At 39.4% G+C, this 15,425-nt stretch overlaps 1 protein-coding gene across 1 annotated transcript in view; it reads left to right on the top strand.

The window, feature by feature from the left end:
• The first annotated feature begins 343 nt into the window (after positions 1–343).
• LOC136746977 (NHL repeat-containing protein 3) overlaps positions 344–15,425 on the top strand; it is a 42,100-nt gene continuing 27,018 nt past the window's right edge. Inside the window, exons 1-6 of the mRNA XM_066699905.1 lie at positions 344–575; positions 2,285–2,440; positions 7,932–8,082; positions 12,664–12,864; positions 13,692–13,783; positions 15,049–15,161. Coding sequence (XP_066556002.1) covers positions 483–575; positions 2,285–2,440; positions 7,932–8,082; positions 12,664–12,864; positions 13,692–13,783; positions 15,049–15,161 — 806 coding nt within the window. The 5' untranslated portion in view covers positions 344–482. The remainder of the gene's footprint in view (positions 576–2,284; positions 2,441–7,931; positions 8,083–12,663; positions 12,865–13,691; positions 13,784–15,048; positions 15,162–15,425) is intronic.

Here is a 15,425-nt window from a genome sequence, read left to right as displayed (position 1 = left end):
AATTACAACTTTTTTGTACAATATTATATTTACACTGGTTTCAAATCTACATTAAATGTGTGATTAAACATGCATATTATTTTATTGTTGAACTGACAATCTTTAAAATATCATATTTCTGTTGTACTTTGCCATATCTAGCATGCAATTCTTAAGATCCTCCATGACATGACTCAAGGGCGATTCACACCCCCTAACTAGGTGGCGCTGGCACACGGAGAGAGGTCTGTCCATGATTGATAGACAAGTCTTTGTCAGACAGCGCTCGTTTGTTGTTTTGAAGCTGCTCCAGCGCAGTTCCTCTTGAAAAGCTGACCGGCTGCGCAGACTTCGGCCTATTTGTCATTAGTCATGTGACCAAACAAGGAAGTTGAAACCAGCTGTGCTGTGTCCTGCCAAATATCCTGTGTTCAGTTTTGAGGAACATCAGATAACTAGTTTTAATCCCAGTTTCTTGAATTGAAACTGAATTTGAGTTAGTTATGAAAAGAAAAAGTCATGCATGTCTGATTGTGATCATGGTGGCTATTATCTTAGTTCTGATGGTGGTGTTGTACGGCACTATCAATTTCCAGGTGAGTACTATCCCAATAATAAAGGTTTATTTATGCACCTAATCACTGCGTGTTTGCCGTTGTTCCCATCGCTAAACAAGTGGCCGACTGTGGTGTTAATTTAGAGATCAGTGATTTGAATACCATACCACCATCCCTGCTAACATCCCTGGTAGCTGGTATAAAAACAGTTTGTATAATGAATCGATATGGATAACCTTAATTAATTATTAGTTTCTAATAATTAGTTTCTACAATTATTTGAAAAACTTGAGGTTTGTTATTTGTAAAGTAATTGATGTGAGTACAAGGAGAAGCTCCTATTCTCTGAATATGTAAATCAAATGAATACTATAACCTTACAGAGCTTTTCTGAAATCCTGCGTAATCCTTTGTACTAGATTACGAGTAAAACTATAAATTGATTAAAATTGGTATTTGATTGCATTTATTAATTGATTTATTTATTGGCAGACGCCCGTGTGCAGGGAGACTTACAAAACAAAAGCGCAATACAAAGTGCAAAAATACAGTTCAGTACAAACATTACAAATTCAGATTTACATTATACAAAGCAATTCAAAGCATAATACATTTTACAAATTCCAATTTACACAAGTGAATAAAATAAATGAGGTCTTACATCCTGGATAGTAAAGGCTAAGTGGGCACAAGATGTTAGGTTACAGTCAAGGTCTACGGGAAAGGGAACATAGGGGAAATCAAAATAATACGAGTACAAGTAACGCAAGAAGCATGTTAAAACGTTGTAAAGTGCTATCCTACAGGAGAGTAAAGGACTAAAATTACAAGAATTGTGTGAAAAGATGTGTCTTGAGTAAACGTTGGAAGGAGGTCAAGGACTATGCTGTATTGACTTCAGTGGGAAGGTCGTTCCGCCACTTAGGGGCTGAGTCGAGTAGTTGGTGAGGAAGGGACGGATTCGGCGTATGTTGCTCAGGAAGAATCTGCAGGTGCGTGTCAGCGTGGTGATGTGCTGGGTGTTGGAAACCGCAGGATCGAGGGTGACTCCTAGGTTTTTAGCAGAAGAAGAAGGAGAGAGTGTCGTGGATTCCAATGCGATTGAGATGGAGAGATCAGCAGAAGTTGAGGAAGAGTAGGGAAGGAAGAGGAGGTCCGATTTGGAGAGGTTGAGCTTGAGGTGTTGCGAGTGCATTCATGCGGAGATAGCAGACAAACAGGAAGAGATGTGATAGGGGATGAGAGGGTCAGAAGAGGGGAAAAGACAGGAAGATCTGGGCATCATCTGTGTAGAAGTGGTAGGAGAAACCATGGGATGCGATGGGGGGGCCCAGGGAGTGAGTGTAGAGAGAGAACAGGAGGGTTGGGGGGGTGGATGAGGAACCTTGCCATGACACTTGATAGGTCCAGTCATTGAGGTAGGAGGAGAACCAGGTCAGAGCAGGTCCAGAGAGTCCAAGGTCAGCTAGACAGGAGAGGAGGATGGAGTGATTGATAGTGTCAAGCTATATAACCTTAAGCTATAACCTGCTCCTTAAGAAAATGTGTTGAACTACAGGCATTGCCATTTGTAAGATAATGTTTAGGCCTACTTGTTGAATAGACAGAAATGTATGAAATGTTTAAGGTGTCCACTATCCCCTCTTCAAAGGAACAATAAATTAGGGGGTGACGTATTGAGCATCAGAACTTAAAGAATGCATAGTCAAATGATATACTGTTTTTTGCTCTTTTTTTTTTTTTTAAAGCTGTCTGGTGGCTCGGTTTTGAAAACAGACTACAAACTAACTGGGAAGCCGCTGTACAGATTGGACATCTCCTGGCCCAAGAATCCGGAGCATTTCACGGGGGCAGTGTTTGGCGTTGCTGTGAATCACATCACTGGTCTGGTGTATGTTGCTCAGGTAAGTTAGGATGGTCAGTACATGATTTTCCATGCATTTTCCATTTCCAGTCGCACCCGTTCTTTAACATCTTTTTTTATTGCTTATTGTCTGACTCCTTTATCTATGAGTTGCAATAATCTAAGTCCAATTCTTCACATGTATACAGGGGAAATCATGTAAACTCATAATAATGTAATCTGTTGAATAATATGAAAAAGTACTGGAGTATACATATTGCAATAGAGTATTGTTAGTTTACATAGTGCAAAATACAATGTAGATAAAGAATGATAAATTAAGTCTCATACAATGGGATCATTTCATCACACACTTTTCATCAGGAACATTTCATCACCAGCATAAGTTCATCACCAATTTGAATATTCAGCTACAAATTACAGACTTTTAGACCAGCAGTTGTAGTCGTTTTTTTATCAGTTCAGTAAATACATATGGAGGGTAATTTGTGCCAAAATAAATAGGTATATCTATTTATTTCGATGTAATTTCTTTTTTAGTCATATGCATTTCTTTTTTTCGTATTTTTTGTTTACAATTTTCACACAACGATGTTGTATACAAGGGATATAGAGTATTTAACAACTACTGAAATCCACATTCGATTTTAAAGCATTAAATCTGTCGGATCTGGATGCAAATGCGGATGTAGTGTATTTAGTTGTAGGTTGAGGGGCATTTTGTATTTGCCAGTATTACTGTAAAATCATTTTGCTACAGTTTTTATTTATATAGTGAGGGGAAAAAAGTATTTGATCCCCTGCTGATTTTGTACGTTTGCCCACTGACAAAGAAATGATCAGTCTATAATTTTAATGGTAGGTGTATTTTAACAGTGAGAGACAGAATAACAACAAAAAAATCCAGAAAAACGCATTTCAAAAAAGTTATACATTGATTTGCATGTTAATGAGGGAAATAAGTATTTGACCCCTTCGACTTAGTGCTTGGTGGCAAAACCCTTGTTAGCAATCACAGGTCAGACGTTTCTTGTAGTTGGCCACCAGGTTTGCACACATCTCAGGAGGGATTTTGTCCCACTCCTCTTTGCAGATCCTCTCCAAGTCATTAAGGTTTCGAGGCTGACGTTTGGCAACTCGAATCTTCAGCTCCCTCCACAGATTTTCTATGGGATTAAGGTCTGGAGACTGGCTAGGCCACTCCAGGACCTTAATGTGCTTCTTCTTGAGCCACTCCTTTGTTGCCTTGGCTGTGTGTTTTGGGTCATTGTCATGCTGGAATACCCATCCACGACCCATTTTCAATGCCCTGGCTGAGGGAAGGAGGTTCTCACCCAAGATTTGATGGTACATGGCCCTGTCCATCGTCCCTTTGATGCAGTGCAGTTGTCCCGCCCCCTTAGCAGAAAAACACCCCCAAAGCATAAGGTTTCCACCTCCATGTTTGACGGTGGGGATGGTGTTCTTGGAGTTGAGTTGATGCCAAAGAGCTCGATTTTGGTCTCATCTGACCACAACACTTACACCCAGTTCTCCTCTGAATCATTCAGATGTTCATTGGCAAACTTCAGACGGGCCTGTACATGTGCTTTCTTGAGCAGGGGGACCTTGCGGGCGCTGCAGGATTTCAGTCCTTCACGGCATAGTGCGTTACCAATTGTTTTCTTGGTGACTATGGTCCCAGCTGCCTTGAGATCATTAACAAGATCCCCCCTTGTAGTTCTGGGCTGATTCCTCACCGTTCTCATGATCATTGAAACTCCACAAGGTGAGATCTTGCATGGAGCCCCAGACCGAGGGAGACTGACAGTTATTTTGTGTTTCTTCCATTTGCGAATAATCGCACCAACTGTTGTCACCTTCTCACCAAGCTGCTTGGCGGTGGTCTTGTAGCCCATTCCAGCCTTGTGTAGGTCTACAATCTTGTCCCTGACATCCTTGGACAGCTCTTTGGTCTTGGCCATGGTGGAGAGTTTGGAATCTGATTGATCGATTGCTTCTGTGGACACCTGCATACAGGTAACGAGCTGAGATTAGGAGCTCAGCTCGTTACCTGTATAAAAGACACCTGGGAGCCAGAAATCTTGTTGATAGGGGATCAAATACCTCATTAACATGCAAATCAATTTATAACTTTTTTGAAATGCGTTTTTCTGGATTTTATTGTTGTTATTCTGTCTCTCACTGTTAAAATACACCTACCATTAAAATTATAATTATAATTTCTTTGTCAGTGGGCAAACGTACAAAATCAGTAGGGGATCAAATACTTTTTTCCCTCATTGTATATATGTTTAACACATTATTTAAATCCTGTAAATATGAAATAGAGTTGAAAAAACATCAGCTCATAGTCCTAAAATTGAATGTAATGGAGTACTTTTATTACTATTATTTCACTGTTCAAATTAAAAATTGAATGAGTCTTCAGACATTTTGAATTAACTGTTCAGATGCAAAGTTACAATTCAACATGGTTTCTTAAGTTTAATCTTAACATGATGTATCTAATACTACTATTACTAGTCACTTTACCACTTACATGTACTTTAGGCTGGTACATTTCAAAAACAGAAGCAGCTCTGCTTTGTTAGGCAGTAGCTGCTGCGATGAGCATCACAGGGGGAGCTGACATGCAGGGGTTTAACAGTGAAGTGATGATGATGTAATTATAGTTACACCAAAATATGTCGTCACCTCCAGTGGTGTAGTTGCTGCACACACTGTTTTATATGAATTGGTACGTTAATAAGCGGGCTTAATTACTTATTCTCATATTTCATAGAAATACACCGCGCAAGGAAATGTTTTAAATACACTTATTAATAATTGTAAATATTTAGAATTGAGAAGCATGGGGTTGAAACAGTGGGGCTGCTCCGCCCGGCTCCACTACACCCGTGTCAGAGGAGGAGTTCCGCCTTAATGGGTTTTGAAGTGCCAGATCGGCGACAGGTCTGGTGCGCTCCAACTGCATTACAGCCCTATCTGTAACAATCACATCATCCCTTCTCTCTATAAATAACATCTGCACCGTACTGAGTGAATGATCTGACTGACCTCATGCATGTGCGTGATGCAAAGGTAGACCAAAATATTTTGCTACAAATTCGAATTCGTTTGGTTTAGTTTTCGACAGTTTGGATTTTCTAAACATGTGCGAAGTTCGAAATCCGGATTTGGCACAGCACACAGCACAGAGTTTAGTCTAAAACAGGCAGCCCCATATTCTCTGCACGCAGACCAACCCCAAACAATGCTAGCAGTAGAAAACGTCTCTCCTGTATATCTTCTGAGCACTGCTTATATCCCCATCTGCTCCTGGTATGACATCCAGTGATTGGTCACAATGCTCAGTCCAATTAAGGTTAATTAATCAGTGACTGGCTCATCACATTATGATTATTATGATTATTTATTTTATTAGCAGATTTGCACCAGATACAGCTCTAGGCAGCGTCCAAAACCGCATACTACATACTATGCACTATAGTTACTTAAGTATTTACTGACGAAGTATATGTACTTTAAGATTGTAGATTAATAGAATGCACATTTGGACGCACTAATTACGTAATCAAATCGCGCCATGTTGAACTTTCCCATCGCGGTATAATGACGACTTCCTGTAAGCAAAAGACACCTCAGTAAATTTGTCAATTTCTGACTTCTGACGACTATTTACACGCATATAAATCATTCTCAACATAGCTGTTAAAAATCTATCTGTACAGTTTTTGCTACTTACAATTGAAAACAGATTTGTCCGCAAATTTATCACACATGAAATGACCACAGGTACGCCCCCTTTTTTACACATGACTTTATGGGATAAAAAGTGTCCATTGCTCCCATACTTCGCTTTCGAAACGGAAGCAGTATTCATCCGGCTACTTTTCCCATACTATTATATCCATTCTGTGTATTTGGATATACCACTAATGGTGGCCTACTGTTTTGAGACACTATTTAGTACGCTAGTATGCGGTTTTGGACGCAGCCCTTAGTCTGTCTACCCTGACCGGCTCAGCACGTTTCAAACTTTCCTGTGGAATTCAATCCTGATTACGTTGCAAACCCAGGTCTCTCGATCAATGTTACATTGAGTGATAATACATTGTCAATACAAAATACATTGAGTGACCACAAACTACATATTCACCTGGTATACTGCACATTATGTTTAAATGCTGGTTCATATGTAATTATTCCTCCCAATATGCATTACTGGAATATTAGATAATGTTTCTTTCACACTTACTGCAGAAAGTCTATGCGACGTGAACACACCCTACAAGTGGAATGAGTGACGCATTAATCGATAAAAAGGGGAGAAATTACAGTGATAATAATACAGTGATGATAAGATAAGACAATGAACAGGATAATAAAACAGAGGAAGAAAAACAGCACAATTTAACTACCCCAGTACTCCTTGGCCAAAAAAGGACCAGACAATTTCTAGTCTCTTCTTTGACTAGCCTATTGCTTACCAGAGTCAAATTATTTTTAGCTTTACTCCAATGTATGATTGGCTTTAGTTTCATACCTAATAAAAAACATAAAAGATAATATTATGAAATATATTTACTTAGGCCAGTACTCTTCAAATGTGGTCCTTGAGGGTCTTCTAGTTTTCATTCCAGCTGAGTTTTTAATTGGTTAATTTACCTAATAATTCAGCTCCATATTTCTTGGTCTAATACAGGTGATAATTTAACGAGACATATAAAACCTGCTGGATTGTGGCCCTGGGTGACCATATTTGAACCCTGATCTAACCTGATAGAACCTTAGGTATACAATCTCTGAAGTGGAAGGTGCACAATTACATTGTAGGATACAGGCCTACATCTAATGTGATTGAACAGTTGCTGGAAGGTGATGAGACAGTGGACTCTTGATGGACTCATGTTGTCACTATTATTATGTACTTAATAATAATAAGTAATGTTTACTGATCCCTTTATCCAATGTAACTTACATGAATTCTCACATACTAAACATACAATGTGCTATGTGTCTATGCCAAAGGTGCGCAACTCACCTTTCACAGGCCGCATATCCAAAATATTGATTTAAACATTTCTTAAAATTGGCCTCATATATATATAAAAAAAATATATAAAAAAACAAAAAACAAAAAAAACAGCGTTATTTGCAATATTGAACCTGAGCTGCAATACATACTGCCCAAAATTATGTAGTTTCTCGTTGTTGGTCCTGTAGTTCCTGACTCATCAATCATTTCAATTCAATCTTGTACTATCTTGTATCTGGGTAAATTCATATTTATCCTTTATTAAAAATAAAATCCTTCTAATATACAAAACCATGAGTGAAGTGATAGTAATACATGGGCCACAATGATAAATATGAGTGGGTCGCTGGTTGCGTATCCCTGGTCAATACAGTATACAGCAATAAAAGAGTAATGACCACACTATAGAAAATCATATTTTACTTGGTGACCCCTTTCTGCTATAAAATGGCTTGTGTGTTTGATGGAGTTGCAATCGCTTGTTTTTTAGAGGGGAGACAATGTGCCGAAAGTCTTGGTGTTTAGCACCTATGGGGACTTTCTTCAAGCCTGGAATACGTCCACCTTGGAGATGCCCCATGGGATTTTCCTGGCCAACGCCTCCTCCAACCCCTCAGTGTGGATCACCGATGTCGGAAGTGGTGAGTGAACAAGCTGGGACTATCTAGGAGAAATATAGTGCATCCGGAAAGTATTCACAGTGCTTCACTTTTTCCACATTTTGTTATGTTACAGCCTTATTCCAAAATGGATTAAATTAATTATTTTCCTGAAAATTCTACAAACAATACCCCATAATGACAACGTGAAAGAAGTTTGTTTGAAATCTTTGCAAATTTATTAAAAATACAAAACAAAAAAAGCACATGTACATAAGTATTCACAGCCTTTGCTCAATACTTTGTTGAAGCACCTTTGGCACCAATTACAGCCTCAAGTCTTTTTGAGTATGATGCTACAAGCTTGTAGGCCTGTGGGATCTGTGGGACCTTATATAGACAGGTGTGTGCCTTTCCAAATCATGTCCAATCAACTGAATTTACCACAGGTGGACTCCAATCAAGTTGTAGAAACATCTCAAGGATGATCAGTGGAAACAGGATGCACCTGAGCTCAATTTTGAGTGTCATGGCAAAGGCTGTGAATACTTATGTACATGTGCTTTTTATGTTTTTTATTTGTAATAAATTTGTAAAGATTTCAAACTTCTTTCACGTTGTCATTATGGGGTATTGTTTGTAGAATTTGGAGGAAAATAATGAATTTAATTAATTTTGGAATAAGGCTGTAACATAACAAAATGTGGAAAAAGTGAAACGCTGTGAATACTTTCCGGATGCACTGTATAAGCCAGGTTGTAGGAAGACGGTAGATAATTTAAGGAGAAGGGAATATATAGTGTACTCTAACAGATATTTATGTGAGCACATTTTCTACTGGGACATGCACTGCCAAAACAATTGGGACAAAAGACACCTATGCCCGTATTTATACCTGCCCGTACCTGAAATATCTGAGAGTGACATCAATTTGATCCTACTTTTACTCTTAGGAGTAAAAGCTATTCAAAAAGATAATTTAGAATTAAAAGTACTCCTAACAATGTGGGGAAGCAATAAAAAAGGCAAACAAATTGCTAGGGTATATCGTCAAAAGTGTAGAATTTAAAACAAGGGAAGTAATGTTAAGACTGTACAATGCACTAATTAGAGCTCATCTGGAATACTGTGTACAGTTCTGGGGGTCCACACTTCAAGAAAGGTTTCATTGCTCTAGAGGCAATTCAGAGGAGAGCAACCAGACTTATTCCAGGTTTGAAGGGAATGTCCTACTGTACTGAGAGACTGAGGGAACTGAACCTTTTCACACTGGAACAGAGGAGACTACATGGGGACTTGATTAAAGTCTTCAAAATCATGAAAGGCATCGACCACATCAAACCAGAAGAGCTTTTCCAGATCAGCAGGGACACATGGACCTGGGGACACAAATGGAAATTGGGCTTCAAGGCATTCAAGATGGAAAAGAGGAGGCACAGAGAGTTGTCACAATCTGGAACAAACTACCCAGCGATGTAGTTGAAGCTTAACATCTGGGAACATTTAAAAATAGACTGGATAGGATCCTTGGAGCACGATGGGTTGAATGGCCTCCTCTCGTTTGAAAACTTTCTTATGTTCTTATGTTCTTAACTTGACCCATTTTAGGAGACCACAATGTCCCCTAACTAGTTAGGAGTTAGGAGATGGCAGCAATGAGAAGATGACTGAACGCACCTTCTCTGAAAGGAAAGGTGTTATAGCGGTTTGATGATGAAGAGTTATTGCAATGATATAGATTGCACAGAAAATTAATATTCTCAGTTCAATAATATTCTAAGTCAAACATGCAGTTTCTTGCACCACTGTCAGCAGAGATAAAGGTGGTGACAATGTTGTGGTGTCTGGCAACAGGGAAAATGCAACAATGTAGCAGTGACGATTTGGGACCATCACAGCCTTCAATAAGCAGAATTCCCCATCAAACCATAATTGCATTAACAGCACCCGAGATCATTCGACAGTTTATTGATTTCCCCACAAATGCGTGCCAAATACACCCAAAACAAGCTGCATTCATAATCAATGATTATGCCTATATTGGGGCTGCCAAGTTTTGATTGGTCAGTTGGTTGCGGAAAAAAAACCTCCACAGGAAGTGGCGAAGTCACGCGGTCAGTGACAGAGATCGTTTATACAGCTGGTCCATGCATTAATTATGTCGGGCAGGAAATCCAAAGTTTGGGATAATTTTGAGAAGGTAAAGGATGACTCCAAGAAGGTGACATGCAAACTCTGCAGGCAAATGTTTGCCTGTCATTCATTGACCTCAAACATGGCTTATCATTTGAAACATGTAAGTAGCCTAACGTTTTGCATGGCCGCTTGCTCTAACGTTAGATAACTTAGATAAATAAATATTAGGCTGATCCAAGTTTTCGTGGGGAAGTTAAATTAGTACCTCGCTTACTGCATGTTTAAGTTAATATGCATTTCTCTCTGTAGGCACATTCACTATACTGTGGAGATGACGAGTCAGCCTCAACTTCATATTTAAAGCCGACATTGACTCAGAAAACACTAGTTATGAGACCCTCTCTTACCAAGAAAAGAAAGAGAGATATTACGGACAAAATAGCAGATTTTATTGCACTTGACTTGAGACTAATCAACATCGTCAGCTGGAAGGTTTCAAACAAATGATCGAATTCCTCCATATACTTACACTTTGTATATTAATAAAGTAACAAAATGTTCAGACCGTCTCCTTGCTGGTTTTTCTGACACATTCAGAATCATTACCGCTTTTGCTGGTGTCACTTCGTGCGTGCGCTTGTAAATTTCATATTTTAAAGCCTCATTATTATGGTTTAGTATTTCTCTGTAATGTAGAACAGTGTTAGCAATGTTACTTATAACATTCTTTCTCAGCCCTGGAACTCAAACCATTTTCTGATGCCCCCCAAAATATATATTTAATTAAATTAATATTATAAACGTGCAACTAGTCGACTAATGGCTTAAAATAATGACTACTAGTTGAATAGGAAAATCTTTAGTCGGGGGCAGCCCTAGCCTATGTATACACCGATCGGCCATAACATTATGACCACTGACGGGTGAAGTGAATAACACTGATAATCTTGTTATCATGGCACCTGTCAGTGGGTGGGATATATTAGGCAGCAAGTGAACATTTTGTCTTCAAAGTTGATGTGTTAGAATCAGGAAAAATGGGCAAGCACAAGGATCTAAGCGACTTTGACAAGGGCCAATTGGGTCAGAGCATCTCCAAAACTGCAGCTCTTGTGGGGTGTTCCCGGTCTGTAGTGGTCAGTACCTATCAAAAGTGGTCCAAGGAAGGAAAAGCTGTGAACCGGTGACAGGGTCATGGGCGGCCAAGGCTCATTGATGCACGTGGGGAGTGAAGGCTGGCCCATGTGGTCCGATCCAACAGACGAGCTACTGTAGCTCAAATTGCTGAAAAAGTTAATGCTGGTTCTGATAGAAAGGTGTCCGAACACACAGTGCATCGCAGTTTGTTGCGTATGGGGCTGCGTAGCCGCAGACCAGTCAGGGTGCCCATGCTGACCCCTGTCCATTGCTGAATGCGCCTACAATGCGCACGTGAGCATGAGAACTGGACCATGGAGCAATGGAAGAAGGTGACCTGGTCTGATGGATCATGAGTTCAAGGTGTTGACTTGGTGTTGATCCAATCGATCATCTGTGGAATGTGCTGGACAAACAAGTCCGATCCTTGGAGGCCCTGCCTCGCAACTTACAGGACTTAAAGGATCTGCTGCTATCGTCTTGATGCCAGATACCACAGCACACCTTCAGAGGTCTAGTGGAGTCCATGCCATGATGGGCTAGGGCTGTTTTGGTGGCCAAAGGGGAACCTACACAATATTAGGCAATATTTATGTAGCACCTTAACATCCTCTTAATGAAGGAATGAGGGGGAAGCACTTATTATTTTTTGTAAAATGATAAACAAATAAAAGGCTGAGTTAGCTTAGAATATTTGTATAGGTGTCTTATTGCTTCTGCTTGCCTACATGTGATCTTGTATTTTTATTTTGTTTCCTTTTCCCAAAATGAAGAAAATACATCACAGTGAGTTGTATTTTAACCCAAACTGTTGTGAGAAATTGCTAAAAAAAAGTTTTTCCTATGACCGGATCCTACTCCCAGCTAAAAGTAGGTGTAAGAGACTTTGACTAACTTCCACCCCCTAATTAAAGCGAGTAATTAAAGAGTAATTTACTCCTAAACTAACTTTTAGCATGATTCCTAGAAGTATGTTTTTTTTTTTTTTTTTTTTTTTTTTTTTTTTTTTTTGAGATGTTTTATACATACAGGTCCTGATCACAATGCTTTTAATAGGGCATAGCCTCTGGCTTTAATGACTGCCTCACTCCTTTGGATTGATGGCAGGAGAGATACTGTACTGAAGGCAGGATTCTGAGCAGGGCTTAATGTGCTTTTATTGATCTGTGGTGCATTAGCATATTACTAGATGGAAAGACTGTCACCATAAAATTGAACATACCGACCATCCATTAAAAAAGGCAATATCTTTCCAGCTAAGGAAGGCTATTTCCATTCTGAGTATAATGAATATTAATTTGCAGTTACACTGAACATTTTCAAAGCCTCATGCCTAGTTTTGTCACACAGGGCCATACGGACACACTATCAAGCAGTACAGTCCTGCTGGCAAACTCCTGCAAGTCCTTGGGTCCCCAGGGAAAGCGGGCACCGACGTGCGCCCACTGCAGTTTGACCAGCCTGCTGAGATATTCGTTCACAGCTCAGGGGAAATTTACATAGTTGATGGGGATGGTGGTTTGAACAACAGGCTGATCAAGCTCTCCAAAGGTAAGTCAATGTCGATTTAGGTATTTTCTTCCCCATATTTTCAAATCAGAATTGATCATTGTTGATTAACAAGACCATGTACAAATGTCCCTTTTACTCCCCAGTTTGTGCTCTTAATAACTCACACCGTCCTGAATGTCATTACCAAGATTTCTGTGCCGTTAAGACAGCTGCCCTTACTCTGCATCACAGTCTAATACTTACCACTGCCGGTTGCTGTGCAGTCTGTATTCCAAACATAACTGTGATTGTGTTTGATCAGTGCAGTCCATATACCCTGATTCCCTGGCCTAATGAGGAAGGATGTTGGCATCTTGGGGATGGAAGTGTGAAAATCAGGTTTAAAAAAATACGTTGGGGTGAAACACAGGGCCCTTAGTACTCACCCTTCTCCCAAAACTTGTCTTGTCGACTTATAACCTAGAAAATAAAAAATTTACATGTGAAATTACTGATGTACGGAATAAATTGCCAAGTTGCTTTCTAAAGGGTAATGTAATGAGCACTATCAAATTTGATTTTACTCAATCAAATATTTGGCAATTTCTGTGATTCTGAAAGTCCTGTTCTGGACCAAGACATAAAAGAGAGCTGTCCAGAGCTGTCTCGCATATAATTAAAATACTGGGTGTGCCTAAAAAGTGACTAAAATAATGCAGGTTGCTTAAAGAGTACTGTGTATTTTGCACATTACTTTATGAACTCTTAAGTTTCAAGTCTACTTCAATGCCATCCTTCCTCAATATGATTAAGTAGTTTTCAGTCACCTCACTTCCTTCAGTGACAATGGAATGTGAGTTTCAGCATTGTTTGGCTTCTTTTGACAGATCTGGAAGTGCTCTGGATTCATGGAGAAAAAGGAATGGGCCCAGGACAGTTCTATATCCCTCACAGTGTAGCAGTGGACTCTTTCCAGAGGGTACGTCCTCCCTGGAGCCACTGCATTTCATGTACCCTTCAACGTCTTAAAGCCACCTAATTACAAATGATAAGCCACAGTACTGCTGGAATATTGTTTTCCCAGTTTTTGCTTGCATTCCATCTTGTTTTTTTGCAAACCATTCCATTGTTGAGTCATTCCTTGACAGTTTAGAGACCATTCTGCTCAGCTCTTAAACCTTTATGTAATTCAGTGTAATATATGAATGATTTTGTTGATGGTAATATTGCATAGTTTATAGAACATTATATGCTAGTGTTTGTAAAATCATGTAAATGTTCTAATGTTCCATGTCTTGGATGAATAATCATCCTGCATGATGTAAATGTATGAGTAGGCTATTCCCACACTGATGAATGGATGAGGTTAGTGTCTGAAGTTTACTCCTCCAATTCTGAGCTCCAGAATACCAAAATAGAATCCTGAAACATTAGTTTAGAGTCCAAATGGAGAGAGAGATGTATTTTAAATCAAGAAGAATTTATTACAAGCGGCCACGCGGAAGAGGTGTTCAAGAGGCAAGATCTCAAGAACAGTCTTAGAGAAGTTATAATGTACAGGCATTTTTATGTAGACAAGACAGGAGAGAAAGATAACAGGGCATACATGTCTGTCCCTTGATGATGGTTTCTGCCTTGACAACTGGTCAGGAAGGTCCGTATATGGCTAAACCGGGAAAAAGGCATACGTAATGTTTACTTTAAGGGGGGGCTTGTACGATGTATCAAGCCCAAATCCCTGGTGAAAACTGGTTCTTATCATACTGTGTTCTTCTAGGTAGCCATAGCACAGTACCGTGAGACTAAGACCATGAGACAGTGACCTTGTTTACACAGACACACAGGGAAAGAAATGCAGTTCTTCAATTAGTAATGATATTTTGTTGAATTTTTCCTCATTGGGATCTTTACAAGCCATTTCTGAATAGGTTGTCACCACCATATTTAAAAACAAAACTAACAAAATGGTAAAGACCACACACATACACAGGCAAAGTAGAGAATAAGAAAACAGAAATGTGTATTTACATTCAGATTTTCAATCATTTTTAGGAGGTGCATTGTGCAACAGGTAAGACCTACACCCGAGACATAATTCAAAACAAAGTTCCAAGTGCACCTTGTCTCAGATTTGGAAAAAGAGTAAACACAGATTATGTTTTGGTTGAAAATAAGATTACTTTTACAGTGTGACAAAGTTGAGAAACAAGTGAAATGTGGTGTTTTTCTGTTGTGGTCATATAGGTATGGGTTGCTGACCGAGGGAACAAGCGGATCCAGGTATTTAATGCTGTGACAGGGGACTGGCTGGGATCCTGGGGCAGCTGCTTCTCAGTGGACGCGCCATATTCAGTAAGGTAAAAACAGACCCAAGACTACTGGAATTTCCCACTGCAGTATACCGTTTTCTCAGTGTGCCTCAGTCGCAAAGGGCTCTGTGCTTTCTGTTTAACCCAAACAATATTTCTCTACAAAAAGATAATTTGCTGATTTTAAAATAAAGTAATCAAACACCTGACCTTTTTTTTTGGGGGGGCTTAATGCCCCTTAATATCAGACTGAATACAATTTCATATTGAAAAACTGTATATTGTATACTATCCAATAGTAATCATTATATG

Source organism: Amia ocellicauda, chromosome 3, assembly GCF_036373705.1.
Source record: "Amia ocellicauda isolate fAmiCal2 chromosome 3, fAmiCal2.hap1, whole genome shotgun sequence".
NCBI classification, from domain to species: Eukaryota; Metazoa; Chordata; class Actinopteri; order Amiiformes; family Amiidae; genus Amia; species Amia ocellicauda.
Note: the sequence above shows the minus strand (reverse complement) of the source record. Positions and strands in the feature narration are given on the sequence as shown.